At 36.2% G+C, this 18,954-nt stretch overlaps 3 protein-coding genes and 1 non-coding gene across 4 annotated transcripts; 1 reads left to right on the top strand and 3 right to left on the bottom strand.

Annotated features, from left to right (window-relative positions):
- Window positions 1–711: 711 nt before the first annotated feature.
- On the bottom strand, window positions 712–9,111 carry LOC111984932 (uncharacterized). The gene is made up of 2 exons (XM_024016551.2): window positions 8,790–9,111; window positions 712–1,060 (listed from the first exon to the last, which is right to left on the bottom strand). The coding sequence occupies exons 1-2, from the start codon at window positions 8,988–8,990 to the stop codon at window positions 833–835; spliced, it is 429 nt and encodes a 142-aa protein (XP_023872319.2). The 5' UTR covers window positions 8,991–9,111; the 3' UTR covers window positions 712–832.
- Window positions 6,283–6,885, top strand: LOC111984931 (uncharacterized). Its single transcript, XM_024016550.2, has one exon. It carries the CDS (start codon window positions 6,526–6,528, stop codon window positions 6,730–6,732), a length of 207 nt encoding a protein of 68 aa, XP_023872318.1. The 5' UTR covers window positions 6,283–6,525; the 3' UTR covers window positions 6,733–6,885.
- A 1,386-nt stretch (window positions 9,112–10,497) lies between the features above and the next one.
- Window positions 10,498–13,670, bottom strand: LOC111984948 (nuclear transport factor 2B). Its single transcript, XM_024016566.2, has 2 exons — window positions 13,266–13,670; window positions 10,498–10,806 (listed from the first exon to the last, which is right to left on the bottom strand). The coding sequence occupies exons 1-2, from the start codon at window positions 13,560–13,562 to the stop codon at window positions 10,732–10,734; spliced, it is 372 nt and encodes a 123-aa protein (XP_023872334.1). The 5' UTR covers window positions 13,563–13,670; the 3' UTR covers window positions 10,498–10,731.
- Window positions 13,671–13,831: 161 nt separating this feature from the next.
- On the bottom strand, window positions 13,832–13,913 carry TRNAS-UGA (transfer RNA serine (anticodon UGA)). The gene has a single exon. It is a non-coding gene; the product is annotated as a tRNA-Ser (tRNA).
- Window positions 13,914–18,954: the final 5,041 nt, after the last annotated feature.

The following is an 18,954-nucleotide window of genomic DNA, read 5'->3' as shown; positions in this document are numbered from 1 at the left end:
AGTTTTAAATTTCAATTAACTCAATTGTTAAAATTGTTAAAGTCTTTATCTTCTAAAAAACTTGAGATCAAACCCGGCCTAAACAAGTTAAAAAAATAAATAAATAAATGAACTCAATTAATATTTGTGAGCCTATCGTAAAGAGCTAGCATTATAAAATGAACGCTATAAATTTAAATCATATAATGTAACATGTGCATACTCATCCTGTGAGATCTCACCCGTAGTTCATGAACTCAACCTCGGATGAAACAATGGCACTGGAATTAAGGTTTGGAATGCCTATTTAATTAGTTACCAAACGAACAAAATTTCCAAGTCCCAAGTCCTAACACGTGAGGCAGTGATAACCAAACCCAATTTACTCTAAATAAATACAATAGTCCACAAAAATAAACTCGTCCAATCAATCACAAGCTAAAAAGTTACTCCATATTTCACCGGCATTGCTTTTGATTTACAAATTTAATATAAATTCAAATCATAAAGAGATTGATATATTATTTTTTGGATTTAAGCTTACTTTTCACTGTTTTTTAGGATGTGATTTTGGACTAATTTCAACACCACGAGATGACATATCATTATCAATTAAACTCAAATCAAAATCACTGTTAAAACTGTAATTTAACCCAAGTAAATATAATAAGTTACTAGATTAGCACAAGCAAAAAGCTACATTTCCAAATCAAAGAGATCTGTGCTTGTACATGTTTGATAAACCAACTTACCAAGTATTATGTTAATAACTGAGGAAAAGAATAACACATACACAGATCTTGAACAGAAAAAGCAAACCCCCTGAGAAGGCCAGAGAGACAACCGGGTTTAGCTAGCCGGTGTAGATGTGGACGTGGAGAGCTAAGATGAGGATAGCATAGATTGCAAAGAAGATGAGGGTGTGGATAGCTATAGCCTTGCCATTAGTCTTCATGCTGCCGAACTCCAGCTGTCGGTTGTGACCCGGTAACTGAAAGAGGAGACCCGGTTGGAGGAGCACGAAGAGTACCACACCGATTAGTACAGGGGCCCAGTCAGCCATTTTTTTCTCAAAAAATGGGTTATGTAGGGGCTGTGGGTAAAGAGAAGGTGGTAGCTTTTAGGCAACGCAGATAGATGAAAATGAGGATGATGGAAGTGAGAGAGAGCTTCTACTTTTTCTTTTTCTTTTTTGTGTGGAATATTAGGCTTTTTTGTTAAGCTCCATAAGTCAATACTCGATAGGATAGTGCATAGAGTTTTATTGTTTATTAAATTATTAATAGTAGAGCGAGTGAATGGGTGAGAGTCACTAGTGGATGTGGATGTGGATGTGGCTTTGTCTGTATTGGGGCACATGTGACATGTGACATGTGAACGAACTCATATAACGATGGGTACTGGGGAGGGCCAGATGGAAAGGGCCTCGGGCTTCCACTTCTTCTCTGTTAAAAATTTAGGGAAATTTTTCGTATTTCATTTTATATTTTCTCCATTATGACTTATTATGCATTCTTTATTAAAAGAAATTATTACAAAATAATCAAAAAGTTTAAAATTAAAAAAAAAAAAATAGAAACTTGACAAATTATGAATGGTAGAACATGAAATGAAATATAAAAAGTAGTAAGATTTCTAATCATATTTGATTGCATGAAAGAGAAGAAAAAAGACAAGTTATAAATGGTAGAACATGAAATGAAATATAAAAAGTGGCAAGATTTCTAATCATGTTTGATTGCACAAAAGAGAAGAAAAAAAAATAAGGGAAGGAAAAGGAAAAGGAAAAAGAAAGAGGAAGGAAAATACTCATTTGTGTGTGTTTAGATATAAGGGTGTCCCTCCTAGCTTGGGATCTTGGGCTCAAAGATGTTATTATCAAAAGTGATGCCCAACTAGTGGTTAATGCCCTCACTAAGCATGGTCCTCCGCCGAGTACCATCTAGAAGGTGATTGAAGGAACTAAACTAGATTTGTGCTATTTCAACTCATGGAAGACAAACCACGTTTGCAGAAGTGGAAATTCTGCGACACACCTCATGGCTAGACATGCCAAGTTAATCTCAAATTGTATAAGATGGGTGAAGGATACCTTGCCCATAATTGCTAATCAAATTCAATATGATGTAATCTATTTCAGCTCAGGATCTGATAAATGAAAGTCTATCAAAGCTTTTTATCAACAACAACAACAACAACAACCAAAAGATATAAGGGTGTCAAATCATGTTAACGTGCCACGTTCATATCGTGTCGAGGTAGGGGTATTCAACTAAATGACTCAACCTAAACAGAACTCATTTAATAATCATATCATAAACCTTCAACCTTAACATGACTTGTTAATGAAACAAGTTGATACGACATGACTAACTTAACACTCTTAATATTAACCAAGCTGGGTTGACATAAATATACTCATTTCACTCGCTTCAAAGAAACAATTCATTATATTCCAACATGTTTGACCTAATTAATATTGTTTTAAATTTAATACAAACCCATAACATTAAAATACCTATTAAGTATACAATTTGAAAGTTAACAATAACATCAAATACTTAAAAAGATTAAATTCTATAAGGATGTGGTGTAAAACTCATGATTTACCATTCCAATCCCAACATGCCACATCACCTTATCACATATTTAAGAATAAAGGCAAAACTTAGATACAGTACCTTAGGTACTATTCCTTAGGTACCCCTTTTAATTTTTTGACACCTATCTAATTAAATAAATCCACTAACAGACGTTAACTTGTCTTTTTTGTTTTTTTGTTTTCCTTTTATTTATTTTTTTCACCGTCTCCTTCAGCAAGAAAGATGATAGCTTCCTATCTCTCAGACTTGAAACTTCTCACGCTCAATCTCAGAAGAAACCAGATCGCTATTAGGATTCTCACACCCAAACTCTTAGAGTTCTAATCAAAATCAAGAAGGACAAAGGGGCTGGTTAATGCACATCATATCGTCAACAAAACTCTCAGATTTCTCATGCACAATCTCAAAAGATCAAGCTGGCTTTTGTAAATCAACAAACCTTCAGCAGTAGCAAGCTTCTCACACTCAAACTCTAACTCATTTAAATCAAGCAAAGAAGGATAAAGGGGTGATTTTCTTCATTAATCCCATTATTTTCATTATAAAACAAGTCTGATATGTTCCTATTCTTATTTCACACAACATCAATGAAGGACTAGCCTTGGTTCGTGAGGTTGATCTGTTCATGAGGTTGATCCGTTCATCTAAATTGAACCCTTTATTAATATTTGAACTCATCCTATGTGTTTAGCAACAACAAAACTCATCCTATGCGTATAAAAATCAATTTTGCCCCTTCAGAATTCTAGGTTCCAAATGATTTGTGCTTTGAAACCTTTATTGAAGCTAGATTTCATCTTCTCTGAGTGTAAAAGGTCGGAGAGGTTGGGGTTCTAAGGGTTTTCTTGTGTGTTTTATAAATGGGTTTTAACGCAACTGTGAGAAGTTTGAGAGATTTGAAAAAGATGAACCAAAAAAAGCAAAAAGGAGATGACATTAACGCCCCGTTAGCTAACTTATTTAAGTAAACAGGTGTCAAAAAATTAGAAGGGGTACCTAACGAACAATACTAAGGTACTATATCTAAGTTTTGGCCTAAAAATAAACACAACCACACCTAATCAATTCTAATACCCATATATAAATCCAACCAAATTGGGAGTTTATTGAAATGTTATTAAGTGTGGTAAGATGTATTTAATTTTAAATGACTCTTATGGCATGGGTTTAACACCCCATCCTTACCAAATTCAGACTTATACTTAAAATATATCATTTAGAAGTTCATATTGAAGGGTTTAGAGATGTAGGGTTTCAATTATATCCTTTAATAAGATTTTATAATTACTCACTTTTATTTTTAAGTTTTTAATATAGGCTATATATAAAAGGTATTTGAAAAATCTAAAATAAAATGACTATTTATTTGTTACACATGTTAAACGAGTCATTTCAAGTTGATACAAATAAATTAGTATCTTAAAGTATCAATTACAAGTTAACATGCTCTTGAAAACAATTCTAACCCTATCATTTTTAGTTTGACCTGAACTTGCTAAGACACAACCCTAACCCGTAAAAACTCATGTCGTGTTTGCGGGTCATGTCAAATATTGATACCCCTATATAGACATAGAGAAAAGAGAAAGAAAATAAAAAATAAAAATATATATTATTCTACTATTTTATCCTTGTAAATTAATAATTAATTATGATGATATGAAAGTAATTTCACACCACCGCATATCCTTAGTGCGATGGTCACTCTATAAGTATAAGTGCTTATGGAGTATGGAGGGCAAAGGCTAGGGTTCAAGTCTCCATAAGAGAGTTTTACACACATATACACTTAGATTAGGCTAAAATAGAATTCTATCTTGTATAAAAAAAAATAATAATAATAAAAAAGTAATTTCTCAATAAATTTATAACTTTCCAAGAATATAAGAGTAATTTTATGGATTTTAAGGGAAAGTAATAAAATAAAAAATTGGTGGGACCTACCACAAGTTTTATAGTACAATTAGTTGATACCTACTAGTATTTCCAATGAAAACGTTCAGGTTCAAATCCTCCAATTGTCAAATTATCAACCAAAAAAAAAAAGTATTGGGATCCATGAAAACCATTTATCTTCCTTTTTCCTCTCTCATGTCTTTCCTTCTAACTAAACAATGGAACTTGAGTCCACTCTCTTCCCTTCTTTCCCATTCTTTCTAATCAAACATACTTTTCTCCGTTACTATAAATTAAATCCTTTTTTTTTCATTTTTAATCCCAAATGTTATGAGTAACGACAATCTAAACATTATGTTCATATGTGTTAAAAATAAATGAAGAATTCGTTTTGGTATTCAGTATTTCAATTCGACTCTTCAAATATCAATTTTATATTTTCTTATTTTCATTTTAAGTTTTAAGCTTTAATATTTTCTCTTTACTGACGTCCTTTCTCTTTCTCTCTCCATTATGTTATGCATGCATAGGGGTGAATATCCGACCCACTAGCCTAGTGAAACTAACACCACCTAACGTCTCAAATTGGTTTTTGTGGGTTGGCGGGTTGGGTTGGGTTAGAATTTTATTTTGACCCTCAAGTTGGGTTGAGTTCAAATTAATAGTTTTTGACTTATTTCAAGTCATCTAATCAAACCCAGCCCATCATAATATAAGTTTATTTTTCTACTCCTATTTTAATTTTTTTTAGTTTGATTTATTTTGATATTTTAAGAGTTTTTTTTTTAAGAATCGATATCTTGAGAACTAGATATGATGACGATAGAAACTTGTGATATAATTTAGGTATATTATATGAATTGTAAACAATTTTAAATAGTTAATGAAAGTTCAATTTTTTACACAACCCCTCAACCCAACCCAAATGGGTGGCGTTACATTGGTATCTACATTTAATGAGTTGGGTTGGGTTAAGAATGTCTCAACCTACCAAGTTTGGGTTAGGTTGAACAAACCCTCCAACCCAACCTGGCAACCCATACACACCCCTAAATTTATTCACTATTTCCTTTGCATAGAAAAAGACAACCATGCATAGCAAACAATGTTGTTTTAGCTAATAGGCAGCAATCAAAAATTTCTTGCCACTAGACAAGTTGCAATAGCGGTGAATTTTTTTTTTTTTATATCGATATAAACAAAATATTTAGATTGTCATGATTTATTTTTGCAAAGTTGGTCATTTGATCAATTCTAACTTTTTGACCTGAATATTTTTTTTTTTTTAAAAACAGGATTCAATACTACCATTGCCATTGAAACAATTAAATTTTGATGATAGCTGAGCTCCATTAAATAAAATTGAGACCTTGGAGTGTAGGCAAAAGAGACAAAAAGCACGATTGCCCATGCCTCTTATTAAAAGTATTTAAAACAAACATTCACAAAGCTATCTCAAATTTCTTTAGTCTCAATCCAAAGGTGAGAGCAAAAGGGTGCTCCTAGCCTCTCCTCCCATATGCATAAAGCCATTTCACTGGACCCACTTCCTTATTTCAAGCAATTTATTTATTTTGACCAATTCTCCCCCTAGTCTAGCCTCTTTTTCAAAAGAATGCTTATAATAAACTTCTACAAGCGTAACGTGAGCAAAAATGGACGGTGATGATGAATTGTGACCCAACCACGTTGTTAGTTAAATACTGTAATTGATTGCGTGATTGCGAGCTGCAAATCATGCATCCACTCAACCTACTTGTGAGTTTGACAACATTAGAAAATGATTCTTTGCCTTATCCAACGGCGCAACCAGAAACTTTAAAGAAAACGAAAAAACCCAAAAGAAGGATAAAGTGACCGATTGATAATTAAATGTTCTTGCTTTAGGGGATTCCCATCCTTCCTCCTATATGGTCTTGAGGACATAGTAATAATATGGTATCCAAAGCCCTTTTAATACTTTTTATGCCTTTGTGATTATTCTTCTTCTTCTTCCTCTTCTTCTGTGTTGGAAAGTGAAGTTTTGGACAATTTTGTAAGGCTGACAATGAACGATTGGGCTGCACCACTCATAGCTGCGGCACTGTTTGCACTTTTGTCACCAGGAACACTGTTTCAAATGCCCGGAAAGAATCGGCCACTTGATCTTATGGGCATGAAGACTAGTATTGGCTCCATATTTGTGCACACAGTTCTCTACGGTTTGCTTCTTATTTTGTTTCTTGTTGTTCTTAATATTCACCTTTATGTCTAGGAAGCAATAGGCTTCTACTAGGACAAAGAGTTTTACGCTATATATATATATATATATACTATTTTTGTTTTCTGCTTTTGGTCTATGTAAGCTCTCAAGAAATCAGCTTTTTGCTAATGAAAGGGATTATAATTATCATTCAGCCTCCCACAATTTTCAGCAGGGTTTGTCAAGCTAATCATTACTATGGGAAAAGAGATTTACTATGCCATTCATGATAGAGTCATATAGAGTTACTTGTCGCATGGTTAGAATGTTTCTTGGGCTAGCAATTTGAGTAAGAACTAGCAGGAAGACAAATCACAGTGTGGTATTTCAAAAGATAATGACAAATAATTAGCAATAACCTCACTTGATATGTTCTTTAGCAAGCATCGGTTTCTAAGAGACCTTGTTGTTTTGGGAACAAGTACAAATATAGGCAGGGCCGCAGGGGATTTTTATATGCTCCTAAGCCTTTGAGCTCACTAACGGGTTATTATTATTATTATTACTATTCTTATTATTATTATTATAAAAAAAAATAGCCTTATTAATGAGTACCTTTTTTTTAACCGATTAAAAATATTACATAAATATCTCATCCTCCCCTCAATAGGCTCTACACTCCCATGTTCTCTCATTCCATTAATTTAAAGTATGAGGAGATAGGTATTATTCGGCTCAACTCATCCGGTTATTAATGAATATCTTAAAAACACAAAATTAAAATGCATTTAATTTTTTACTATTTTAAAAAAATAAATCGAATCATTTAGAAGAAAAGCATACACAACTAACCAATACTTGAAGTTTTGAGTGCAAAATAGATGAATCATTGCAATTTTTTTTTCCCAATTAACATGTATACATTGTAACTCGTAATTAAACATTTAACATGTATGCATTATAACTCATAATTGAACATTTGATACTTTTCTACATATGCCTTTGGCACACTCCTTAATAAGCCTCCGTAATATGCCTTTGTTCAATCTAAATAAGATTGCCAGTAGCCTAATACTCTTAGTAAAAATAAGGAAAATTATCATTGAGATGTGCTTGCTTATCCTTAATTCAGCCTTTTATTTTCACATTAATGTAAACAACTGGTCTAATCTCAAACAGGAAACACATAAGCGTCAAATTTTTGCATTGGACTGCAAAACTGATCCCTCATCTCCCAAATCCAAGAGTCAAAAACTTCATTAATAAAACATTGTTATTGTTATGTTTGCTTTCACCATATGCGCTAGTCTCAATACAAAACTCAGCGTTTCTTATATAAACCTGCCATTTTGGCCTTGTGATTCTGTGAACCGAGGAAACAACTTGATAAGGTCTCCTCTCCAGGCTTTCCTCTTACTGATTTATTGCTAAATCCAATTATGCATGAGATTGAATAATGAACACGCACCTTATTTATGTAATTGCTATCCTCTCAACAAGATAAAATCGCCAACACAATTACAGGAATGAATCTTTGCTAAATTTGCCTGTAATACAATGGGAATGGAAGCTAGCCTATAGTAAGATATAGAACTTTTTATGTGATCTTTATAATGCCAGATCCTTTCGGATCACTCCAAGTACGCTTACTCACAAAGAGATTTATCAATGAATTTGAAAGGACATCCTCGAGCAAAACGTCAGAGTCACATAGTAGATATCGATCAGTGAACCGAAGTGCAACAAACAACGTATATTAAATTCTAATAAAATTAAGAGAATTCTTTACCTTACAATTGACAATCATATTAGCCAAGAAAAAATTCGAACAAATGATTTATGTCAAATTGCATATCATACTGTGTATGAAATTCGGATGAGTAATTAAGAACCATATATACCAACCAGTCAAACACAAAACCATTTCTAGTTAATTGTACCATCCATGGAGAATTTGCAAGTTTGTAATTCAACTAAATTCATTTATGACACTCTCAATAATTTTAATCCCATTAAAGATACAGAGGACATGATAACAAAGAGCAGAACACAACAATCTTACTAACTGGGAAACTTGTGGATGTCGGGTGTTGTTTATTGTTTGTGGGGGGGCTATGCTATGAGCCGATGTACATGTGAATCCCAATAGCTAATAGGAAGATGCACATGAGAGCAAAGTAGATGATGGAATGAACCAGTATGGATGCTCCACTTGTCTGGAAGTTGCCAAACTCTATGAATCGGCCTTTGCCCGGAATCTGAACCAGCAAACCTGGAGTGAGCAATATGAAGAGCACCACTGCCACAAACACCGGCCCCCAATCAGACATCTTCTTCACCTTCTCTCTCTCTCTCTCTCTCTCTCTCTCTACCAGATCTCTTTTGTTATCTCTCTTAAAAGTCTTTTGAGTAGCAGAAAAATAGACTAAAAAATTATTATAAAAGGTGGGTTTTGCTTTGGGAGAGAGGAAGAGACAAGGAGTTGATGACTTGGAAAGTGAACGTTACAGTATCAAGCTATACCAATTCACATTATACACCTCACACGCACTACGGTCAAGGAAACTTCAAATGTAACGCTCATATAGTACATGTGTATTATTGAATTGATCCTAGCAAAACTATTAGTTAATCCGAAAAATAGGTAAAAGCTTGACGTATTTACCTATTTTTTCCATAATCTCGTTGCTTTTGCGAGGAAATTCAACTTTGTGGGTGAAAAGCACTTTGATTGCTTAATATCATCATTCTGGTGGTGACTTTCGTAGCTATCCCCATGAGCAAGCCACTACTATGTTTTAGCAGTTTGATGTGGGACCAAATTACGAGCCAGTTGTGCAGTCCACACGGATGACAGAACTATAGTCTAATTTGTCGGTGATCTAAGAGTTCATACCGGAAATGTGGATGTTGTGGCCGCAAACTGGATTTGGTTTAAAACGTATGGTAAGAAATGATTCTCATCAAGTTCCAACAGGGACCATTCAAACTCTAATCCCATCTCCAAAGATATTGTGTTATTGGGAGTTTTCTAGATACCCCTCCAATATTTTAGAATGTACACCATAGATAAATTTGCATTCTCATCTGTCCAACCTGATTATAACATTGAATGTTTATTTGATTCCATGGGAACCGTGTGTATTTCCACGAATCTAAATTTGAACATCACACATCTTAAAGGAAAAGAAGTAATCATAATATACATTTCTTGTATCCAATGCAAATTTAACCTTGCCCACCAAGGGCTTGTAGCTCAGCGGAATAGTCTCCTCTCCTTTATTGATCAAGGTTTGAATCATCCCTCCTCCATTGTTGTAACCTACTGGATTTTAGTTTTTTTTTAAAAAACAAACAAATAAACCAACCGACCTTGACCGCCTGACTATAACAAAAGGCAAGGAGGTGGTGCTGTAGTTCGCTTCCAGGGGTAACCCAAAAGTTTGAGAAAACACAATAAATAAAAAGATGTTGAGAATAATTCACTAGCCAAGTTGACTAACCCTAAAAAAAATTGGGCAAAACTTAGGTAAAATACTTAGGTACTATTTCTTAAGTTTCCCATCTTAAAATTCTACCACGTGACTTTTTTCTCATGGGATGAAAGTGTGTATTTTTTAGTTAAATAGTCACATGGCTGAATTTTAAAAAAGAAATCTAAGTAACAGCACCTAAAGTACTATACATAAGTTTTTACCCAAAAAAAATTTAGCTATCCTAGCTTTTCCAAGTATGACAAAAGTGAAACCTTCCCAAGCTAATGCTTGCATCCAAATTAAGGAAGACGAGGCTAAAAATCACATATTTTATCCACTTGCATGGCACAACTCATTCTCATAAATTTGAATCAAGTAGACTACTTGAAATCAATTCATGCAATCAAATTAGTATTCTTTTCAGATGATCAAACATAGAAAACAAGCAAAGCTGCCAACCATAGATAAAGGATGCCTTACCCATTCCAAAAGCATAAAATCTAAACAACACTACACAACTTGGTTTTGTTTTTTGATGTTCAATAAAAACCAAAAAGAACTCCTCCTGTTGAGTTTCTGATGCTCTTAACAGTCCTTATGCATAATTCAAGCGGAATATGTCATTCAGTACGTAAAAGCTCCCCTGCGGTGTCGGAATCAGATGGAACATCTACACAGAAATAAGGCAGTAAATAGGGTTAGAAGGCAAGAATCACACCAGACTGACTAGAACATTTTCACTGACGAGTGATCTACTCATTCAAACACCAAGTGTCCACCATTCTAGCAGAAAACATTGTAAACACACCAATCCCAAGGTTCCCCCATTATGGCAGGTTGGTAGCCAGGTTTTAACAAAATCTCATCCCTTTGGTAAGTTTCGCATTGCAAAATATCAATCAAAATCACCAGCTATTCTGCAGTATTGTGTGAAGTAAAAATATAACCCTTGACTCAGCAAAGATACACCTCTTTTTAACATATAAGTAATAAGTTCTATTAGAAATAAGGAATCACCAAGTACACAGAATGTATATTAGATGTACATCACAATTAAATGCTAAAAGTAAAGCGATCAATTAATAAGTTTGAGAAGGAAAGACTCAGAAAAGATACTCTTAAATACTCATGTATTCCTTATTCAGCATTTCAGCATGTACTTGGTGTTGGTAGATGCGTCAGGTGCACTTGAATACACATGCCTCTTAGAGACTAGACACAAGCAAGCATGCAGCTAATTGAAGGAAGGCGCACATTTTTAGATATAATAACCTCTAATAAAAAGATTCATAACATATAATATATAATAAAAAAAAAAGGTTTATAAACTCAAAAAAGTAATAAATTTTCTGTATTTGCTCGAATGGATAGTGCTATTGCACAAGATTTGTAAGCCCAAATTTTAAATCAAGTTATTTCTATTTCTTAACTTTTTATAGTAAATTTGAAAAAAAAAATATCAATAAATGGACAACATGAAAAGAATTTAGTCATATAAAGTTTAATTCTATGATAGCTATGATCAGAATAAAGTGTATCGTTCAATCAAAATATATCCACAAGGCAAAGACCAAAAAGTACAAAAATCATAAATTAACCTTGTTCGATACTTTGGATATGCAAACAAAAAATTATTTGTGCTGTAAAGCACCTTAAGAACAGTGTTTATATACTAAATCAATGGTCCATGTCATTGCCTTCAAGGTTTAGCATTTAATTTTAATGATTCAAATATTTGTTAGTAAAAATTTATATAAAAAAAAAAAAAAAAAACCTTGACATGCTTCGTGCTTCCTTGAAAAGCACCAGAAAAGTGTGCTTGAAGCATGTTTAATTAAATAAGCTTCTATTCAACCAAGCAAAAAAACTTAGACCTGGGGTTTTGAGCTTTAAGCATGTTTAAACACATATTTAACAACACTGCACGTACTACAACCAAGATACAAAACCTATCAAAATTTACATCTTATGAACAAGGGGAGATGCCAACAGATTAATGAGTGGGCTTACAGTGAAACAAACCAAACTTACATGTCCCTAGAGATAGTTTGGTTATGTGCAAAGAGGAATTAATGCACCAATGAAGAAGAATAATTTTGATTCAAGTACATGGAACAAAAAAAAGTAGGGACAACTTAAAATAACACTAGAAGTAACAAAGATGGACATTTTTACCAAGCAACAAAGAGTATGGTTTTGGTTATAATAGAATGGTGTAGAAGAATAAATAAGGCTGACCTCACTTTGTTTGTTGAAGATCCATAGTCAACCTTAAAAGTTTTAGGACTAAGGTATATAGAATACTTAAACATGCATAAATCAATGACTACGCCTTTCATAACAAGCATTAGCTAAATATTTCATGCAATTAAAATGCCCGAGGAGAAGAAGAAAATAATTGAAAAGCACCAACCAAATTGGCAATCTAAGATTAGTTTCACTTTTCTTACATTTGTCAATTTCCACACAATGTAATATGCAGCTTGAGAACCCTTTAAGCAACAATTAACATAAATGTGTGCAACTACACTCTTTTCATACAGCTTATTAGTTGACCATAGCAAACGCCTCAATACCCATTCAGTTCATACTCTACACCATCTTGTCCTACCTAAATAAACAAAATGTCAGACCATCTAATTCCGATCATGCTTACAGGCAAGACGAGTCCATAGTTACGCATTCCCTGCACTATCAATGCTCCTTTCACACGTATGCATGCAGCCCACATCTTTAGACCTCACATGCATGTCAAAGAGAGGTTGCATACACCCATTACATGAGACACCACCTCACTCATCACAACTCTGAAAACAAGCCTAACTTACTCCACTCACCATAACTTCACTTCCCTTATCTTATTTCCAACCTTGCTATGCCATTGATCACAGCACCCCCAATTCATTCACGCTCAAATGCCAAACATCATTATCCATTCACCAAATACAATGCTCCGTAATTCACAATAAGCAGCCATAATACGACTATCATATAACAGAATACAATTACAAGATACGAGGACATCTGGTTTTTTTTTTTTTTTTTCTTTCTAATGTTTGTGTTTGGATTTACTTATCAAAAAAAAAAAAAAGTGTGCGTGTTTGGCATGGTAGGTGTTTGAAGAAATACCTGACTGAACTTGAGGGCATGTTGTTCGCCGGAAATCTGAAGATTTCCACTGACGAAGACAAGCATGCCACCAGAGGGACCAGAGGGCTGGCAATCGACGGTAGTGATGTGGTGCTTGCACTGCTGGAAGGGGAGGGAGGTGAGCTTAGCGACGATGTTGGGGGAGCCCTGGATCTTCTGCCCCTCGAAGGTCAGCATCGAACCTTCCTGGTACAGGTTCGCAAGAGCAGATCGATTCGAATCGAAAGTCGAGTAGTAGTGCTCGACAAACGCCTTCGACACTTCGTCTGGGTTCATTTTTTTTTTTTTTCGATCCTCTCTCTAGTCTCTCTCTCACCTTTGCTTTGCGGCTTTCCCTCTCCTCTCTCTCCCTCACTGTCTCGCAAAAGTGTGTGACCTTTTGGGAATTGGAAATTCCTGTGGGCCTCTTATTATTTGATTGTGTGTGCTAGGGCAAAAAGAAAGGCAAATCACAGCCGTCAGATTGAGAAAAAGGCGTTTTTTTTTTTTTTGTTTGGGGGGGTGGGTGGGCTATTGGTTTGATTGGGAAAATAAGTAAAAAATTACGTCGACAGCAGGGTTCGAACCTGCGCGGGCGAAGCCCAACAGATTTCAAGTCTGTCTCCTTAACCACTCGGACATATCGACGATCATATCTTAGTTGCTCGTTTGTTTTAATTTTACTACAATCTTTTTAGTACAAATCCTTTGTTCAAAATATTATTAATGTTCACCAATATACTGTAGTATACATGCGTGTGAATTCTTTAAAAACCAACCCAAACAAACTCTATATACACAAAAGTCACTTTTTCTTTTTTTGGCTGAAATACACAAAAAGTCACTTACTAGTGGCGGTGTTCAAGTAATTCATTAAAATTCCCCTTGTTTCTTAAGTATAGTACCGTGCGGAATTTGACTCTACTGGTCACATGTCACAGCCCTTTTTTGGCCCTTTTTGCTATGACACTGGTAAGTAGTAAGTAGTAAGTGGGCATCCACAGCAGTGGAGCTAAAAATTTAGCTTTTTAGCTCCATCAAAAGTTATTTTATCTATTATACCTATACACATGCTGCAGCAGTGGATCTATTTTAGCTTTCAATACAATAAAATAATATAAACATTACAATAAAATAATATATCTACTACAATAAAATAATATCTCACTATAATAAAATAATATATTCACTACACTCATACATCACAGCCACACACAACCACAACCGCCGCCGCCGCCACCACCACAGCCCACAACAAAAGAAAAATCACAGCCCCACACACACAACCACAACCACAACCACAACCACAACCACCACCACCACCACCACCACAGCCCACAACAAAAGAAAAAAAAAATTAACCAAGTCCACACATCACAGCCCCACACACACAACCACAACCACAACAACAACAACCACCACCACCACCACCACCCAACAAAAGAAAAAAAAAAAATCAACCAACCACCTACCACACCACAGCCCACACCAGGAAAACAAAAAAAACAAAAAGTGCTGATCGGCGTGGGACGGGATGGTGTGGGACGGCGTGGGCTGAGGCGTGGGCTGGGAGGGCGACGGCGTGGGACGACGTGGACGGCGACGGCGACGGCGTGGACTGGGAGATGAGAGCTTGAAGAGAGAGATGAGAGAGATGAGAGCTGATGAGAGAGATGAGAGCTGATGAGAGACGGTGAGATTATTTTAATAGAGGATTGAATAAAAAATTAATTTTTTTTTTAGATGTGTGCTACAGTGCACATCTATTTATAGATGTGCACTGTAGCAATTTATCTATAATATTTACCTATGGCACCACTGCTGTATGCATTTTTTTTGTGTTTTTGGAGCTAAAATTTAGTATTATAGCATTATAGCTACACTGCTGTGGATGCTCTAACAACCAATAAAATGGGGAAGAGGATAAGCTTTAAAAGGAGAGTGAAGAAGCTGTTTTGTTGTTGTTTGGGGATAAGCGAAAATCTAGGCTACTAGATATTACAGAATCTGTTAATTTTGAACACAAATCATCATAATAACTAATACTCATATTAAATAAATACTGTAATACTTTTCAATGTTTTCATTATTCAATCTACAGATTCTACACCTCCCTTTCACTTTAATACTTAAATTTTAAATTCTGTATTTTGATTTGATTATTCTCTCTAATTTGTCCCTTCCACACCACTTGACCCGAAGTCCGAACCCAAATGTTATCGTGCTAATATCAGTGTGTTTAGTCCCTGTAGGCCTGATTATCAAACAAAAAAAAAAAAAAAAGTTCCTGTAGGCCTCACTTGAAGAATTGTTTTCCATAACCTTTTTTTAATGCTAGGGATAGGAAGAGACAGCTCAGACGATGTGGACCTCACGTGATCCTAGTATAGAATACAACACAAATAGGCAGCACAATGCATGCTTGCATAAAGTGCGCTCCATCCGCGGGTGTATAAAGATATCATCTCAGCATCAACTGCTCAACCAAAAAGCCTATATTACGATAGGGGTTAGCATTTTTTTTTTCTTCTTTTCGAAGAACAAATGGGTTAGCATTCTTAAGAATTTTGAATTTTTAAAATAATTCTGCCTAAAGTCGAGCACCTTATAATTCAATGATAATGTCAACTCTACTTTACGAAGGGATTTGAGATACAAATCCTCCGTCCACTATTATTATAAGCATACCTATCGAACTAAATAAAAAATCTACCATAAAATTTCTAAAATCATTTTCATTTATTTTGAATCAACATTATAATGACCAGAAAAAATAGAGAGAAAATCTATACACAACTTTTATGGCACAACTCTAATATGATTGACACTCGAGAGTAATGAGAAAAAAAAAAGTAGTTGATCTATATAAAAGTAATTGTTTATCATTTATGGTCAACCACTCCAACATGATGTGACAAATAGTGTGGTCCTAAACAAATTGGACAAAATATAATTCACATATTTTTAATTGATAATTAAAATTTTGGAAGCTCTATGATGGAGTTTCCGTAAGAATTCTAAAGAATTTTAAACTTGATTATATATATATATATATTGTACGGATAAAGGCCCAAAGTCACATACTGGGCCTTGGGCTTGGTCCAAGGACATATGATGGTCCGAGAAGGGACAAATAATCTTGGGGAACTCCAATTCGAAAGTTTCACAAGTCAAAAACAAATGGGAGGTGATTCGAGAAGTAACACCTCCTCAAATATGACGGATGCGACCCAAATCAGTATCCCCATGATCAAGGTGATCTTCTAGGAAGCTCTAGTAATAAGGATGGATATCATACGCCTACAAAGAGTGACGAGAATTTAGGAATATCTAAAGGAAAGCTGCCACCATCGCATTAAATGCACTGCGGCTACTTTTCTGGCCACATTTATGTGGAGAAGACTCTGAATAGTGTCGCCTTGATCACCGCAACTCACAGAAAGCCAAAAAGTATGTTTGATGGGACGGGTCCTCGAGTAGTAAGTTGGATGATTGACAAGTGGAGAGCCAAGATCACCAGGAATGAGGTATATAATGTGAGAAACCCCTGAAAGGGAGAGGGGGGAAATAAAGAAAGAACACTGTAGCAACCAGAATTACACTTGTAATCAGTTTCATTGGTCTATACAAACATTTGCCTCCTCAGCAATACGTTCACCCAAACTTACGTACTTTGTTCTTGCATGATTGTCTTCCAAACCCATCCTAACTGTTGTTAGATTCACTAGGGCCTAGTTCTTTGACCCACTCTCTACAAATTTATTGTACTAGGCTCATTAACCCACAATCTCATATATATTGGGCTTAGGCTGCAAACCGTGCCAATACAATTGGCATCGTCTGTGGGAAGAACTTGTGTAATAGTAAGTACAACAATGGTCAGCTATGGTAGGATTAGGACCGCACGAAGCAGAATCTTTGGGATCCAAGCAAGACGATCCCTTTGTCAACCTTGAATGGAGAGATGATCGTGAAGGGAGCATGCACACCATGCATGCTAACAGGAGTTAACCTCGAGGAGGAAGCCATGTCTCCCATGCAAAGAGTAACAAGGCCATGCAGTTGGAAATTAACCGACTAAAGAGGGAACTGCACCATGCACGATGAAGGCGAACTCCCTCTAACTCTGACGTTTCTTCTGATGACAAAAAGGATGTCAGTTACAGGCGAAGATCTCGAACCCCGCCCAATGAGTCTTTCACCTACGAAGAGGAACGCCATCACGAACGGAGGGTCAAAAGCCCGCCTCACAGGGGCGTGGGAAACGACGCTGTGAGCAGGGCCTTAGACCAGATCTCCAAGTCACCCTTCACACATAAAATCGAGGGGGCTAGACTTCCTTGACGATTCACTTAACCTACCTTCACCATGTACAATGGTAAAACAAATCCCGTGGAGCATGTGAGCCACATCAACCAAAGAATAACTATCCATTTCAAGGACGAGGCCTTGATGTGCAAGGTTTTCCCATCCAGTATGGGACCTGTTGCCATGAGATGGTTTGACAGCCTGAGGGCAGATTCCATGAGTTCCTTTAAGGAGCTCACTCAAGCGCTTTGCTCCCACTTTGTCACCTGCAGCAAACCTCCTCGGCCTTTAGCCTCCCAGTCCTTATGCATGCAAAAGGGAGAGACACTAAAAGTATATTTGGATAGATACTGGGAGATGTTCAACAAAATAGATGGTGACTTTGATGATGTGGCCATCAATACATTCAAGCTTGGCCTCCCGGTCAAGCACGATTTGAGGAAATTTTTGACTAGTAAACCTGTCACCAGTGTACGCTAGCCCATGGATCGAATTGATAAATATAAAAGGGTTGAGGAAAACCAACAGCTAGGGAAAGGAAAGGAGAAGGTTATCCCTTGAGAGAGAAGAGATTTCAGGTCGGACCGATACAATAACAACCGGCCAAGGAGGGACTTTGCCAGGCAACCGGGATCCACCAATCCTTAGGAGGTCAATGCCATGTTTCGAGAGCCAGTGCATCAAGTTCTTGAGAAGATTAGGAATGAGCCATTTTTTTAATGGCCAAATAAAATGGCAGGAAACCTTGAAAGGCACAATCACAACCTCTATTGTCAATACCACCAAGACCACGGACACACCACAGAAGACTGTAAGTCTGTGGGACCACCTGGATCAGCTTGTCCATGAAGGAAAGTTAAAGCAACTCTTGCACCACTCGAGTGGTCAAGGGAGCCGAGCAAACTCAGAATCCCGAAGAAATGAATCTTCAAGATCTCCCTTGGGAACAATAAACGTCATCTTTGCTGCTCCAGGAAGGATTGGCTCCTGCCCTTCACGAATGATGCCTGTGGCACAGCTATCCGCCGAGGACACTAATCAAGAGCTAAATAGGGCAAGACTAGAGATTTAGCCGGTCTTAGGCTTCTCGAATAAGGATAAAATTGGAACCATCCAACCCCACAACGATGCCTTAGTGGTAACCTTCAGGATCGGGGGATATGACATGAAGAGGGTGATGGTGGACCAAAACAACGGTGTCGAGATAATGTACCCAAACCTGTATAAGGGGCTAAACTTAAGACCCGAGGACTTAACACCCTACAGCTCACCCTTAGTAAGTTTTGATGGGAAAGTCGTCATCCTGAAAGGCCAAATTAGACTACCCGTGCAAATCAGCTCAGAAATAGTGGAGGTAGATTTCATCGTGGTGGACGCTTAT

Source organism: Quercus suber, unplaced genomic scaffold (assembly GCF_002906115.3).
Source record: "Quercus suber isolate HL8 unplaced genomic scaffold, Cork oak 2.0 scaffold_857, whole genome shotgun sequence".
Classification (NCBI taxonomy): domain Eukaryota; kingdom Viridiplantae; phylum Streptophyta; class Magnoliopsida; order Fagales; family Fagaceae; genus Quercus; species Quercus suber.
The sequence above is the reverse complement of the archived record's forward strand: the minus strand, read 5'-3'. Positions and strand labels throughout refer to the sequence as shown.